Source organism: Megalobrama amblycephala, linkage group LG24, assembly GCF_018812025.1.
Source record: "Megalobrama amblycephala isolate DHTTF-2021 linkage group LG24, ASM1881202v1, whole genome shotgun sequence".
In the NCBI taxonomy this organism is placed as follows: Eukaryota; Metazoa; Chordata; class Actinopteri; order Cypriniformes; family Xenocyprididae; genus Megalobrama; species Megalobrama amblycephala.
This window is the reverse complement of record NC_063067.1, coordinates 31,133,708-31,151,095: the sequence shown is the minus strand read 5'-3', so window position 1 is coordinate 31,151,095 and position 17,388 is coordinate 31,133,708. Positions and strand designations below refer to the sequence as shown.

The window sequence follows — 17,388 nt, the reverse complement described above, 5'->3', positions numbered from 1 at the left end:
TGTAATATTACAAAACTGTGCTGTATATACTTGAGTTGCTTCCTATATGAGGCACTATACACTATGCACTCCATTGACAGCTATGCAACTACCACTTTGATGCTTCACAAAAGTTCATAAAGAGATCGTAAAACTAATCCATATGAATTGAGCAGTTTAGGCCCAATTTTCTAAAGAGACTCAATCACTTTATATGATCAACGGATTGAATTTAAGCTTATCTTAAAGTTAATCATTTGTGTTCCAAAGATTTAGAATGACATGAGGGTAATTAATGACAGAATTTACATTTTTGGTTGAACCAACCCTTTTTCTCTTTGGAATGTTCAGTGTGAACACACTACTCACAGTATTTATACTACAAAACAGCTTAGAATAGTGCATAAGTACACAAATTGGACTTTAGGACTAGGTATCGCTAACTACCTCACAATATACATTGCAATACATGACATGATTTAATTGCATGATTTAATTATAATCAAACCCTAGCATAAACTGTTATTATAAATGTATAAATTCTAAATCAGCAGTCAGTCTCGTGTGTGTCTCACCTGCATTCTCTCTATAGAGTCGGTCTGTGAGCAGGCTTTCTGGATGAGGTATGTGTGCTCCATGTACTCAGAGATTCTCTGTAGAAAGCTCAGGGGCTCATTGAACACAATGGGCATGGTGATCTTGGACAGCTCCTACAAAACAGCAACATAAAACAGGCTGAGTAGGACCAAACATCTGCAAAACTACACATTCTCAAACTAGTTGCAGTGTAAATGAATAGAGAAAAATGACGTGAGATATGTTTTTAAAGTTAAACTGTCATCTTAAACAGTGAGATGTGACTGCATACAGTATATATAAACCAACCCATCAAATATTTTTGTTTTAATAGTAATTTTCTTAATTTATTGCTGAAAGTGATGGATTTCTCAGTGAGGATTTGGATTATGGCTGTCACGATATTCACTACACGATTATTGTGGCCAAAAGATTTCACGATAACAATATATTGTGTATGTAACACGTGTAATAACAATATGCAGCGATATCTGGATGTCTTTGTCCATATTAGGGATTTCCTGGTTTTATTACTACTATGAGTCTCACTTTTAGACTTTCTGCACGATGGTGCCCTCCGATGTAGAGTATGAATGAAACATAAATTACATGTGAGAGTTTTGCACTGTATAATGCCCACATAGCATTGTTACATTGTTCCAAACCTGTATGAGTTTCTTTCTTCTGTTAAACACAAAAGATGATATTTTAAATATTACGGTTATCGCCAATATATTGTCACCCCTAATTAACACAATATTAACACGATAACGATATTTCATTTTTGAAATGTCATGATTATCATCAATACCGGTATATCACAACATCCCTAATTTGGATTTTAGTAGATTTTACCCTCTCTAAGAAGTTGTTTAACCCCTTTAAAGACAAATTAAAATTAAATATATTAAAAATAAAAATACTAAAGCTAAAAAATTATTTGAATTTGGCATGACATTTTCTTCTTCCCTACTGTGTGATGTATCTCAGAGTGAAAAAGCTTCTCAAATGAGAAAAACGGACATGGGACAGGGCTTGATTTTGCCCCTCGGGAAACAATTGCTGCCATCTCATGTGAGTGACAGGCGCTAGAGGCGAGGGATTATTATCGTCCCGCCCTCGCACCGGTGATGTGTTATCAGAGAAGAGATGGGAGGGGAAGATAATGTTTTTTGGATTAAAGATTAAGAGGGCACATGAATTAAAAAAAGACATGCACGGATCAATCAATTATAATAAACACTGCAATATTCCATTAAAAAATGAATTGTCAATTTTGGTACATGGGTACATAAGCTTACAAATAGACATTAATCAGCTAGTCAACCATCCTAACCCATTCTTAATGCATTCATAATAATATGCTAAACTTGCTGCTAAAATGATTAATTACTTATCCTTACCAGTCCAATACACTTCTTGAGAATGCTCCATACACTAAAATCATTTCTGGAGAACATAGGGGCAGGAAGAGACGACCTAAAAGGGCAGAAGAACACTTTCTTATTCATAAACATGCAGAGACACTGTCTTAAGTATAACAGTATGTTTGACTGTAGAACTATGCACAGATTTGCAGATTATAAATGAATGAGAATGACCTATGAACGTAAAATGAAAATAAGATTCTAAAGATAGAAAGACAAAAGACAGACAGAGAGAGAGTGAGTGAGAAAGATTAAAGACAGAGACAAAGAGCATAATAAAGGTTATATGGGTCACGGCGCTGGAATCTGGCTCTACCTGCGCTTCTTAATTCCGTTCTCCTGAGGAACTGCTCCATTGTTCTTCTGAGCACCATCATACACTACAGCGTCTTTAAAACTGGCTTCTGATGTGCCTTCACACGACTCATCTGAATCCAAGCCTGAGACACACAAGAACATTATTATTATTAATTATTAATTATTAATTATTATTATATACAAATCACAACTGGCTGATGCTAAAAAGCTGATAATTATTTTCATGATGATAAGTTTAACTCTCTTTTATACTCTCAAATTATATATATATATATATATATATATATATATATATATATATATATATATATATATATATATATATATATATATACACACACACACACACAGCCCTCCAAAAGTTTGGAAACGCCCTAGAAAAGTGGGGTTTTGGACAATATTTATAATTTGTGATAATTTTGCACTGATAAGGGACAACACAAACTACAAAAACATATTTTATTACATAAACAGTTTATACATAGAAAAAAAACTTTTCGATTCATCAAAATATCCAGCATTAGCAGCTATCTGACCTAAACTGGGTTCTGATTGGTTCCTTGTATTCTAAACTTAATTGGCAATCAATTGTTGAAGCTATTAAGGTGTGCTGACCCAAAAATCTTTACAAACCTGGGCCAAGTTTAACCAGTAACCAGCATCACAGCTGGCAAAGGGGCATGACTGACTTTGACATGTATATATTGCCATTATTATGTAATCAAAATGAAAATTATTATTGCTGGTCTTCAATGATAATGTCAAGTTACTATAATGTATTTGCACCAAAAAATGATAAGAATATCATCCAAAACCACACTTTGCCAGGGGTGTTTCCAAACTTTTGGAGGGCAGTGTATGTTATATATGATATATACAGCTATGGAAAAAATTAAGAGACCACTCCAAGTTCAGAAATCAATGTTAAGTGGTCTCTTAATTTTTTCCATAGCTGTATATATATGATTGGTTTCAATACTCTTATATACATACACTGCATGGCCCAAAAAAAGTTATGTTTGCCAATAGTTCTTCTAACCATAATTGATGTGTGTAGATTTTCATTTCTTAAACCACCATGTAGGAAGACACATTATGGCCAGTGCTTCCCACACAGACTTTACTTGGGCGCGCCGCCCACGTATAATAACGGCCGCCGAAGTATATTTGGAGACACATTTTTGCTTTTATTATTTTTATCCTCTTATACTTTTATATCCGCGCAAGATAGTGAAACCATCCGCAATCGATAAACTAGTCGTTTCATACCTGCTCGTTACGTGTGCGTCAGAACAGTTCACTCCCGTTGACATTCCCACAGGTGCTGCATTTTGCAAAGTCACAAGGGGGCGCTGTTGCGCGTTTTACAAGCTCGCGCAACAGCGCTTCAGTCTGCTTCAAAGTGATTCTCAATCAATGAAAAGGCCAGATTTATGCCAAGCGATTGCTAATGAACTCAAGTTGATGAATTATTACAATGTCTACTTCATGGCCTTTATATAAAATGCTTTAGACGATTGTAAGAATCTGAAGGATCAGCCTGCAATAGTACAGACATTTCAAAATAAGAGTCTCTGTGTATTTCGGGCTTGTTTATAATTAAAAGTCACACGCTAAGTTTTTTCTTTTTCTTTTGGGCATTATTCGTATTTTGGTTACACAATAATTTGTATTTAATTTGATTTCCATTTAATTCATAGTAAATTATTGTAGTCTCCCCCACAGGAAGAAAAGACTAAGAACATTATTTGACACATATAGTATTCATTTTATAAATTTTACTAGTAAAATCTGTGTCCCATTCACTGAGAGAGACACTATATTGACAGCAAGGAGAACATAGGAAAAGGTGAACCATTTAAATGCTGTAATTTTGCATAATTTACAATGCATAATAATGCATAATATTAGTATGTAATTAAATGTAATATGCTATGTAATTAAAATTAATTTCAATAAATAAAAATACTGTTAAAAATCACACATTATTTGTTTGTCACATGTAGTAGACAATTTTTGTGCCGTGGGTAATAGGAGGATTTTTCGCCTGGCTACCACCGCAAGTATATTTCAAACCTGTGGGAAGCACTGTTATGGACATATTGGTTTTATTGTCCTTTATGGCCATTATGGTTTAAATAAATGCTCAAAATATTTAAATTTTCAATATTAATACTAATAATTAAAAAAAAAGGTATTTATAAAACAGAATAATCAGTTGTAGCCAACATTGCCTTTAAAAATATCTCTCCACCAAATTTTGGCCATGCATATTAAATTCAAAAGACTTACAAATATCTTCTGTATGTCTGATATCAACATTCAGTTATTAACTATGGCACCATTTCATTAACATGGAATAAAATGTGGTTCCTTCATGTTTTGTACCACCTGATATGAGCGACTTGGTTGATATCAGGCTTCAGGTTTCAAGCACAATGACCCGCCAAAGTCCATATTGCCTTGTTTATTTATTCATTACGTTATTTTCATCTCATTTCATCTCTGCAATGACAGAAGCCATCAGACCATCTGAACGCAGCACTACATAATTGAAGTTATCAACAGATTGCGGTAAGTCGACACCAGACTGGTGCGGCGCACTGCGACCGCTCTGTCATAACAAACACACACGGTTGAGGGCCAAAGTCAACAGTGGCCAAAACACTGACAATAGGGGACAAATGAGATTATCCTCAGAAAACACAGCTGTTTAATACTGCTGTGTGTGAACTCAGACAGCGCTGAGAGAATGTCAATATTTTCATGACACGCGACAGCTCCGGACAGGCTTGTGTCACAGAGGTGTCGTTACACAGATAAAGTTGTTGAATTATTTCCGTTTAGGACTTCAAATTTTAGATGCATCTATTGGAAATACAATCATGTATGTGATTGGTTACAATGCAAAAGCCAGCAGGAGTAGATGTAAATGGACACTTTATTAAATTGTAACCGTACTACTGATTATTTTTTCTGATCAACTGTGCAGCCCTACCAACCTGTGCCATTTAAAAACGTCTCTCACCTGTGACGGCATCATAGAACTCGTCTTCATTGTTCATTGTAGAGAATGGGCAGACAGCACAAGGTCTCTAAAACATTGTCTCTCTTTTGCTTTCTTGTCTCTGGAAACAGGGACACCTGTGAAGAGACAAAATAGTCAATATCAAAACCACAACTCAACAACACACCTCAACAGTTTTAAGATGCCATATCGAGAGCCCATATGATGATTCCCATATACAAAAAACAAAAATCCCATCATTCACCTGTTCCTCCAATGATCTTAGAGCCTACATTCATTCATGCATCCATTCATCTGTCATGTTTGACTGAAACTAGCCGGCTGCTCTTGAAACAAGAGGTGGAGCCACTGCAGGTCTCCTCCCATGGGCTTGTATGCAGGAACATATTTGATATAGAAATGAACTTTGAACCATCTCCTTCCAAAGAGTGTAAGCTGACAGATCTGTACCGTGACGCACACAGGACAGCCTTATCTCAGTCTAGACAATACCCGAGGGAACGCTTCTAGCACGGTTAAAGTCTGTTATCCAGCTATGCAACTTTACGTAGCCATTGAGGAGTTAAAGAAAGCTTGCTGAACGTCTCTCACGGTCTGTTCTAGCAGACTGCCATTTAGTTTCAATGAGCACAAATTACTAGAGAGCAACTAACAGTTTTATTACAGCCCCAGGACAACTCCGAAGTCTTTACGTAACATGAAAAGCAAAGACAAATCAAGCCGTACCCATTTTGAATTCTTACGTTCATGTCTTTCTTCAACTATCATGACTTCTTTGCTATCTCAGAAAATGTTTTTACAAAACAAGAGCCACAGGAGACACCAAAAATCAATAAGCCGACTCGCTATTACATCAAGTATGCAAATCAAGGTGCCAAATAACAAGCAGGCTATGTTGCATAACATTTATTGCTTTTAAATAATAAACCTTAGACATTTTCGTTAGACAAGTGCCACGTATTTAGGAAATAACTTTCTTATTATGACAAATCACTCCACAAATTACCTTGACAATTCATGGTGTCTGCTAAGCCATGTCTCACTATTACTCCATAGCCCTAATGAGTAAACTTTGTATTGATTGTGTTACAGACTGATACTTAAAACTGTGCGCCTTTTGGGAAGAGATGTGCCATAGGCGGAGGCTTAGCCTTCCCCTTGCCACGGACTTGGGATTAGTGTGGAATTTTCTTAATTTAGGACCGATTGCTGCTGCTTCTGATTGCTTTTTAGATGGAAGAACTGCACAGATACCTGCTGGTCTAGGATCAGTTTTATCTGTATTAATAGCATATTGGCAAAAAAAAAAGATTTGGTGTTTGCGCTCTTGAGAGCGTCAAAGGTTTCTCTTTACAATGTGTTTTGCAGCATTGAGCAATGTAGCCAATCACAAACATATCAGTTGATTTCTTGAAGGCAATGCAGAGGCGATTAATGAGGCGTTTACACTACACCGTTTTCAACTAAAAACTGAAAAATTATGCGTTGTGGCCATTCATTTATGTGGCAACGGCGTTTTGGGGGTCTGAAAATGCAATGCATGCTCACAAATCCTCATTATATGTGCTTTTCTGTTCAAATTACAGAGGTTTGCGAACGTAGCTGCTTTAATAACAAATAATTTATCGGGAGCATTTATGCTGGAATTGAAAAAAAAAAAAAAAAAAAAAAAAAGTAGGGAGGGGATTTTTTTCCAATGCAGATGAATCGCCTTCGATAATGAACACGATATTGCGTAGCTTGTCAGTGATCTACGGCTCTGTCTATTAAATGCCGCTCCATTTGAAAGCAGGTGATGGCGATTTAGCGGTAATCAGGGAACCGGCTTTACTGACGAAATGCGCGTGAAAATCGCATGCGATATATCGCCCAGCCATAGTTCTATCCATCAGTTTTGACCCCACATAAAGTCTCAAGACGTTTTTAAAAGTTGAACTTCTTTTAACTTTACATGGCTTTCTAAACTTGCGGCTCTCTGTTGCGAGACGTGATTGCAATGGTCAAATATGTCCGTCTAGCACAATTTGACATAGAAAAAAATGTTTTGAATGAACAAAGTAAAAGTGCCGCACCTAGAGGGTTCAACTGGATAGGCTAACAAAAACTTTATAAAATAATAAAAAGATTTTAAATTTGACAAATATTTGAAAATTGAATTTTAATTTGACAGCCCTATTTCCTTGTACCTATAAATCAACCCATTGTTCACATTTCAAACAACTATTCAAAAGCATCTCAACCATTTTGCAAGGTCTAATTGGTTTCTGATGACCCAAACCATGTGATGCTTCGTTTCCATCAAGAAAGGTTATTTATGAGTTTTTAAAGGGCAAAAGGTCAAGGGTCAGGCCACACAGATGACTCATGTCATGAGTAAATCATAAGGAAATGATTCTAACTGCAGCATGGAGGACAACTTTCAGCTGTCTCCGTCACGGTCACACCAACTCTTAACATTAACTGTTTTTCAAAAAAATGCAGACAGTCGGTTTCAAAGCAGAAAAGGGATGTGAACATGTGGAATGTTATCTTAACCCTTTCATGCATAAATAATGTTATATTTCCTAGGTGTTTTTATTGCTCTCAGGGCATAAAAAAAAAAAACAAGTCCTGGGTCAGGATTCATCAAAATATTATTAAGAATATTCTTAAGACTAATTTAAAGAAGTTTGTAAGAATGTTCCTAATTGCAATTCATAAACAATTAAGAACTTCTAAAATATTTTCTAAGAACATCTTTTATTTTTTTCTTAAAAAGATAGGCTTTGGTGCTATTTGATTGAAAGGCGGGTATTGATGAAGACTCACTGAATGGAAAACACTTCAAAAGCCTGTCTGTTTGCACTGCCTACCTGCAGATTCCATAGTTATCATAATAAGAGCGCAGACCATTTTGGTCACGACAGGTTTGACAGGAGTTAATCAGTTAGTACTGTCATTTTCATGCACCGTGTCAAGTTAAAATAGTTATTTTAAAAGGGCCTGTCTCAAGATGCAGTTGTACTACTTGCTCTCTCTTGTTTATACAGTAGGTACAAGGAAATGGGGCTGTCAAATTAATATTCGAATTTCGAATACTTGTTAAATTTAAAATAAAAATCCAAATTCAAATGCATTCAAATTTTATGTTCCATTACAGAATCAGATTACTTTTTGATGTTACGAGTAACGCATTACAAGTAACATGCATTACGTAATCAGATTACTTTTTGATGTTACGAGTAACGCATTACAAGTAACATGCATTACAGAATCAGATTACTTTTTGATGTTACGAGTAACGCATTACAAGTAACATGCATTACAGAATCAGATTACTTTTTGATGTTACGAGTAACGCATTACAAGTAACATGCATTACAGAATCAGATTACTTTTTGATGTTACGAGTAACGCATTACAAGTAACATGCATTACGTAATCAGATTACTTTTTGATGCTACGATAACGCATACAAGTAACATGCATTACAGAATCAGATTACTTTTTGATGCTACGAGTAACGCATTACAAGTAACATGCATTACGTAATCAGATTACTTTTTGATGTTACGAGTAACGCATTACAAGTAACATGCATTACGTAATCAGATTACTTTTTGATGTTACGAGTAACGCATTACAAGTAACATGCATTACGTAGAATCAGATTACTTTTTGATGTAACAAGTAAAGCAACACATTATAAGTAATGCATTACATAATCATTACTCTTTGTAACATGCATTACGTAATCAGATTACTTTTTGATGTTACGAGTAACGCATTACAAGTAACATGCATTACGTAATCAGATTACTTTTTGATGTTACGAGTAACGCATTACAAGTAACATGCATTACAGAATCAATTACATGTTACGAGTAACGCATTACTTTTTGATGTTACGAGTAACGCATTACAAGTAACATGCATTACGTAATCAGATTACTTTTTGATGTTACGAGTAACGCATTACAAGTAACATGCATTACAGAATCAGATTACTTTTTGATACGAGTATTACAAACATGCATTACTAATCAGATTTTTTTGATGTTACGAGTAACGCATTACAAGTAACATGCATTACAGAATCAGATTACTTTACAAGTAACATCATAAGTAATGCAACAACACATCATAAGGATTACATTAAAGAAACTCATTACAAGTAACAAGCATTACGTAATCAGACTACTTTTTTGAACTGCAAATTATATTCTAATAACACAAATACATTTACAACAAAAGAACAACAGTCACAGTAATAGTATGAATTGTAGCTAAAATATAGCTAATGATGCATGATGTCGAATTTAGTGGACAGATGATTAATCAGAATTTCCTTCCCATCTAAAATCAATACTTGGAAAGTTTAACAATGATATGATTCCTTAGATGTAACAACTTCTTTTACCTGCAAGAGCCTCCTAAGATAGAAGGAATGGATGGATTTTCTGGAGCAATTTGGCATTTATGACTGGCCGTCGGCCATCTTGGTTTGGGGAAGAAACAAAATTCTACATACAACGGCTTGCCACTTGGTGGCAGTATATAGGGTGAAGCACTAGTGCCCGCTGTAGTAGTTAATGTGCAACTGTGCAATCAAAAACCCATGCATACGCAAGGAATGGCTTTTTGAATAGCTGTCCACTGTAGTGACCTCTATGTGCACAAGGGTTAAAGGAATAGTTTAAAAAAATAAAATTGTGTTATCATTGACATTTACTTACCCTCATGTCGTTCCAAATCTGTATGACTTTCTAACTTACATTGAACATAATAGCATTTTTAATATACGACCTTATTTGGTGACAGGCATTACAGAACATAAGAAAACAGAAAATAAAAGAAAAACAAATAAAAGACAGACAGTTCAAAGAGGTTCTCAGACGATATATTTATATAAAAAAAAAAAAAAAAAAAGTATTGTGCATTGGGATATAATTAATGGGCAAGAACAAAAAATATATATAGTATAAATAATATATTAATTAATTTAAATGTTATATTGTTGACTAACTATATAAGTAATATGACAGCTTTGAGTGAAAAACAGAGAATGTCTGAAAAAGGTATTATTCACTGATAATCGTCCCCTCCAAAGGGCTGTTAACCATGGTGACCGAATTATTGAGTTGTGATTGCTGAACGGAAATTAGATCAACCTTTAATGGAGACTTTTTCTCCATTAAAAAGAGGTTTTGAATGACATAAGAGCGAGCAAATAATGACAGAAATTAGATTTTTGGTTGAACTATCCCCTTAAACACACATTAGAGCCAATATCAAAATAAGCAAAGGGTCAACAGGAGACACCATCAGTCCCCTGAAATCAAACAAGACAGACAAAGCCAGAGAGAGACAGTATTGCTCAAGGTTTTCAACAGAATCTGATACATTATCTCTGATGCACTTTAACCTACATGGGAAAACAAGTGTTCTGCAATCAGTTGAAATGTTAAAATAACACAGACGTCTCAGCCGCCCCATGAGACACTGTGTTGTGCTGCAGTAATGATCTCTGATCTACGAACAGCGTTCCCGGGAGCGAGCAATACGGAATCAGAGGCGAATACTGGTGTCGTGGCAACTGATAACCAGGCACTAATATTTCTGCATGAAAAATAAAGACTCAGGTGCATGTGCGGCGTCTTAAAAGAACCAGCACACAATCAGGTCCTGCTGCATTTGAACAGAATCCTGATCGGCTGGACCAGAGGGTGGGAATGAAGAACCTGGCAAAAAATAACAGCAGATGGGACACACAAATACACACAAACCCAAAATACATAATGATTACGGTTTCGCCTTCTCCCTTGACAATTTTTTAAAAGAGATGCTGGCTCATTTCTGAGAACAATTTGGGAAAAGAAGAAAAGATATGTGGGGGCAAATCTGCAGAATTTATTGTGCATTTAATGTGTTTAATATATTTAAAGTCGAATGAAATAAAATTCCAGTGTTGGAGAAAGTTACTTTTAAAAGTAATGCATTACAATATTGGATTACTTCCTAAAAAAGTAACTAATTGCATTAATTAGTTCTTTTTTATGGAAAGAAATGCATTATGTTACTTTTGCATCACTTTTTCTCATCTGGGCTGGACTGTTTGTTCTTTTTTGTCAAATGTAAAGGCCCTTTCACACTAGAGTACAAAGTCGATACTAAAATTTTAAAAATGAGACGCTTTGAGTGCTGTTGAGTGGATTCATAAACACCTCTGATTGGCCATTGTGTTCACGAGCTCAACAGATACGTCTGTGATTGGCTTCAATGATCAACGCACGGGAGCGTTTGAAAAACACACGAAAGTGTTTGAATTTGAAAGTGTTTTGAAAGCAGTTGTCTATTAGTAGACTGGTCTGTGATAGACGCCTGCTTTCAAACGCTCCCGTGTGTATCTGTGTAAGCGCTCGATCATTAATGTCTATTTACATCATGTTTTTGAAGCGTTGATCGTTGAAGCCAATCAAATGAGGCCAACTAAACTACGTATGTGTTGAGTGCCTGTGTACACGTATAAGTATACCTTGGGCTCGAGCCTTAGGCTAAAGGAAATGCAAATCCACGTCTGTACAGTAGAGGGCACAGCTCCAAAAAACAAACCTCACAGCTGTACTACAATTGACTATATGCACGGTTACTTCCTGTTTGTCGTTAAGACAGCTTGGGCATTTTTGGTGAACTGTTCATTCTGTAGTCGCTGTACATCAACACAAAACCATCAGAGGTTGACTTTTTAATGTTGTATTCATATTTTAATGCAGTTATCACATTTACCTAATTTGCCAATAAACCAGTTTTATTGATTGCAATAAAGACGAAAGCTATTGGGACCGTTTAAAAACGCTGTGTCTGTAATTAGACACGCACATGCATTTTTTCTCCAGCACTTCAAATGTTATTTTTAATGTGAGGACCACAAACATTACTTGTTCATCCTTCTGAGAGTGTCCCCATTTGTAAAACCGAACATTTCAAAATGTAGGAAATTCAACATTTGATAGAAAACACTTATTTAAAAATAAAAAAGACAATAATTATCACTATAACCAGCAGGTGGCGGCAAAGTAGCATTTATTTGCGCAAATATCAGCCATTTCCTCAGTTTTTTTTTTTTTACTTAGTTTAGTTTTTGACTAAATATTAAACATTATAAAATCACAAGGTTTAAAAATAAATTGTGTCAATGTGAAGTATGGCGTACTCACAAAAAATCTTATAAAAAAACATCAACTTTTCTTGTGAACGAATGACACAGAAAGCGAGCACATTTTATTCAATAAATCTAACTAAAGTGCACAATAAATATTTAATTTTTGATGCTTTTTTCACACGAAAGTGTGAAAACTGATGGTCGAATTGAATTTAGCTGAGGAGGAACACTGAGGTACGTCTTTATTTATTTATTTTTTATGCCGTCTTACATTTGAATAACTAAATTAATGCTATGCCTGACTATTTAAGTGACTATATTTTATATACTGACTATATTCTGAGTTTGCATTTCACCGTTTTTATTAATTAAGGAATACTGAATCTGTTTGTGCATTGAGATGAGTATCAGTCAATAAAAGGGAAAACAAACTAACTTCAGTTACTTATTTGAAAAAGTAACTCAGATAAAATGTGTTGTAAATATAAAATTAATGCGTTACTTTACTAGTTGCTTGGAAAAAGTAATCTGATAACGTAACTCAAGTTACTTGTAATGCGTTATCCCAACACTGGTCTTTTCTTCTCTATTGTGCGTGACAAAGAGAAACGACTTCTCGAACAAGAAAAAAAAAAAAAGGGTGGGACTTGGTTTTGTCCATCAGGAATTGATTGGATGGCTGTGGTTCACTACTGCTGGGATGTCATGTGTGTGACAGGTTGTCCCGCCCTAGTGCCATTAAAAGTCATCAGAGAAGAGAAGAGGGGAAGTTACTTTGTATAAAGATTACAAGAGCACATGAATTATAATAATAACGTGCACGGATAAAACATTTAATAAATACTGCAATATTCCATGAATAAATAAGAATTGTCCATATTGATTTCATGGTGACTTTAATCCATTTAAAAGAAGAAGAAAGATTGCCAAAATTCTTAATAAAACCATATGCGAATGTATAGAATATAATGAATGATAGGCATTCAAAATCTGTGTAGATTTGTGAAGGTTTTCCACGTTAAATTGGTGCAGAAGGTTGAGGCAATACCCGAAAGGGCATGACTGCCTAATAAAGTGACTGTAGGTAAACACACAAACAGCCACAGGATTTCAGAAGCGAAATGAATCACAGACTCTTGCGTTACTCACAGTTTCATTGACACCTTTGGAATGTGGTCTGCTCGGGAGAGGTGCATGTCACTGTCAGGTATGTGCACTATGAGTTAGCAAGTCAAGGCAGTGTTGGGAATCTCCATGTGCAAGCGCATAAAACAAAGCAGCGACACCTCCTTTACTCTCTGGAATGTGGCCTGATACTCATCTACATCTGTCTGCAGTCCTGCCCCAAGCTACACACAACACAACACCTCAGGAACTGAAATCAAGCAATAACTGTTCAACAGTACATGTGGACAACCCCACTGTACATTACTGACCCTTTCACCCACTTTAAAGGATTAGTTCACTTTCAAATAAAATTTTCCTGATAATTTACTCACCCTCATGTCATCCAAGATGTTCATATCTTTCTTTCTTCAGTCGAAAAGAAATTAAATTTTTGATTAAAACATTCCAGGATTATTCTCCATATAGTGGACTTCAATGGGCACCAAACGGTTGAAGGTAGAGATGCACCGATCGATCGGCCAGGGATCAGAATTGGCTGATTTTCCCGCTCTCTTCTCACAACCGCGCCGGCGCCTCTCTCTCGCTCTCGTCTCATTCGCTCCGGTTAAATAATGCTTGTATTGCGCATAATTTTAGCCATTCGCGCATTCCACTGATCTATATGTGGAGCGAACAAGCCACGCTCAGTCTCAAACGGAGTCAGAAGTGCCAAAATGAGTGGCTTACTGCGCTTAAACTGTCAAATACATACAAAAGTATGTAAAAATGCCCGTCTTGGTGATTATTCAGATAAACACAGTCAGTTTTCGTTATAGTTTAGAAAGAGAACGGATGTCGTTAAACACCATTCATAAACTCTTAAAGGGACAGCAGTCCAATATTCCTGCTGCTGTCGTCAAAGAACAAAAGACAAAGAAAATCACTTTCTGCTCTTGACTGAATACGTTTTATAACTTTAATGGTAAGAATTAATCTGTATTTAACAATAAAGACTGCAGAAATTAAGGTAACATGTAAAATAACACTAGTATTTCTTACCTGAATAAAAACCTACTTAACCTGAAAAACTCTCTCTATTCTATTGCATTTATTAGTGCAGTTGTTTGCAATTTTTTTTTTTTATTTGCCCTTATTTTATTACTGATTTTTTACTTTTTTATGAAAATAAAACTTTGCATTGAAGAAAAATAGATTTTTGTATTATAGTTCTTAGAAAGAAAATCGTAATCGGCAAAAATCGGTATCGGCAGATCACGTTAACAAAAAAAAAAAAAAAAAAAAAAAAAAAAAAAAAAAAAAAAAAAAAAAATCGGAAATGGGCAAAAAAATTGCAATCGGTGCATCTCTAGTTGAAGGTCAAAATGTCAGTTTCAGTGCAGCTTCAAAGGACTTTAAACGATACCAGACGAGGAATAAGAGTCTTATCTAGAGAAACCATCGCTCATTTTCTGAAAAAAAAATACAAATGTAAATGCTTTATAAACACAAATGATCGCCTTTCACGTGCTTCCGCTTTCCGTATTCTTCAAAAAGCTTACGCTGTACGTCCTACACCTTCCCTATTCAACTTACGGAAAAAACTGAACTGGTGCCACGTTCGTTACGCAAGTAGAATAGTGAAGGCGTAGGACATGCAGCGTAAGCTTTTTGAAGAATACGAAAGTGTGGTTTTGGCGGAAGCACATGCAAGGCGATGATTTGTTTATATAAAGCATATACATTTACATTTTTCTCGAAAATGAGCGATGGTTTCTCTAGATAAGACTCTTATTCCTCGTCTGGTATCGTTTAAAGCTCTTTGAAGCTGCACTGAAACTGTCATTTTGACCTTCAACAGTTTGGTGCCCATTGAAGTCCACTATAAGGAGAATAATCCTGGAATGTTTTCATCAAAAACCTTCATTTCTTTTGGACTGAAGAAAGAAAGACATGAACATCTTGGAGGACATGGGGGTGAGTAAATTATCAGGATTTTTTTTTTTTTTAAAGTGAACTAATCCTTTAAACACTGGTATCGACCAGCACAATATTATAAATGCTTTATAGAAATGACATTTGTTTCTATCAGATTAAAAGCCGAGAAACCTACATGAGTCAACACGACAATGCAAATGAGTCAAACATTAAAACACACACTTCATTTGAAAATCCGCCTTATAATACAGTAAAGAAAGATAAATTAGTCAAGAAGATCTGTCTCAGACAGTCATGTATGGAGCAAGTTGTGTAACATGCTGGCATATAAAGCCCCAGAGAACAACACAAACTTGTTCATGTCACTTCAACAGATATCTGAAAAGCAAAACCTTTTACTTTTAATGAGGAAATATGCTGAGGAAATGACAGCTGAGCAGCTCCTCAAACTCAACACGACAGGCTTCACCCTCTAAAACACATACTCTACATCAAACCACAAGGCTTTTCTGAATGTGTTTGAGTTTGTCAACAGGGGAAATCCACAACAAAACCCAAAGATTCAGCAGCTGACACTCTCACAAATCAGGGCTGTGTCCTAAATCCTAGTGAGCTGCCTATCTAGACAGTATTTCGGAGGGTTTAGCTAGGTAAATCGCTGGGTTTTGCCAGTAATCGCTGTAAATGTTGAGTAGGTTATGCAGGAGTCTGTAAACAGATGCTAACAGGCTAAAGCTCCAGCAGCTAACTGACAAACTCACTTAGCAACGGCTCGAGAGCTTTACTTCCGCTGGAAAGCGTCGCTTTAAAACCTTAGTTACTGCTGAGAAAGAGTCCAGAGAGACAGTTTACAGAGGACAGGCGGGTACCTGTGATGGTGGCTGGACTCCGCTTCTCTCGGGCAGGGATGATGCTGCTGCTGCTGCTGCTGCTGGAAGGCTGACACACAGCCGGAAGAGACCGAGATGGGCGGTTTGATTGACGTGTCTCTCAGCCAATTATATCGCAGGAATTTCGTCGCCTGACGGGTTACGTCAGAGCAAGACCATTTGCACAATAATGTGTTTTATAATGCTTCATGCAAACCCACAGTTAATAATAATAATAATAATACAAAAAAATAAAAAAGTTTATTAATGTTTGTGGTGCTGGACTACAATGCTTTTACTATTAAACATTGTTTCGCATGCCATCCCAAAAAAATAAATAAATAAATAAAAAAAATGCAAACCCACAGTTTCCCTGTGCATTAAAGCTATTCCTCCTTCTCTTGTTCATCTTGATAAATGTCATATTCACTATAACTCTACAATATTGACAAAACCAAAATTAATTTTAAACAGTCTTGAACTGATTGATAAAAAAAAAAAAAAAAAAAATGCAAGAACAAACATATTTGTACTATTTTCCAAAAACAAAATAAAACAACACCTAGAGGAAAACTCTATTATTGATCATATTAATTGGAAGGCTTAATTGGAATATTATTAAGGAAATATTCCAATTCCTTAATTGGAATTGGAATATTTATATCAATAACAAAACTAAAGAAATACATTTAAAAATTTTGCATTCCATCTGCCCTGTTTTTAATCTAGTAAAGGATAAATACTGTTTTTCTTTAAAGGATATTATTGTGTACTATGAAAACAATGTTAACGTTAAATGTTAAAGGTCTTGAATACCTTAACTTGCTCAAAATGTTATATACATAAACCAAAAATGCTTAAATTCATCCCCAATGTTGAAGGTATTTTTAGTGGAATTTGATTGTTTTATATCTTCTCTGAAATTGTTAAAAAACAAAGTCATTAACATGCTTAAAATATTATGATTTTATTTTCGGATCCCCCGTTACTGATTAATGTCACACGTTG

At 35.5% G+C, this 17,388-nt stretch overlaps 1 protein-coding gene across 2 annotated transcripts in view; it reads right to left on the bottom strand.

Moving 5' to 3' along the window:
- osbpl2b (oxysterol binding protein-like 2b) overlaps positions 1 to 16,528 on the bottom strand; it is a 31,935-nt gene extending 15,407 nt beyond the window's left edge. Inside the window, exons 1-5 of one of the 2 annotated variants that reach the window (XM_048177634.1) lie at positions 16,381 to 16,528; positions 5,329 to 5,444; positions 2,299 to 2,422; positions 1,959 to 2,034; positions 555 to 689 (exon numbers count right to left, since the gene is read on the bottom strand). In XM_048177634.1, coding sequence (XP_048033591.1) covers positions 555 to 689; positions 1,959 to 2,034; positions 2,299 to 2,422; positions 5,329 to 5,365 — 372 coding nt within the window. In that variant the 5' untranslated portion in view covers positions 5,366 to 5,444; positions 16,381 to 16,528. Of the gene's footprint in view, positions 1 to 554; positions 690 to 1,958; positions 2,035 to 2,298; positions 2,423 to 5,328; positions 5,445 to 5,572; positions 5,694 to 16,380 lie in introns of those variants that run through there. The other variant, XM_048177635.1, reaches the window with a different exon arrangement.
- Positions 16,529 to 17,388: the final 860 nt, after the last annotated feature.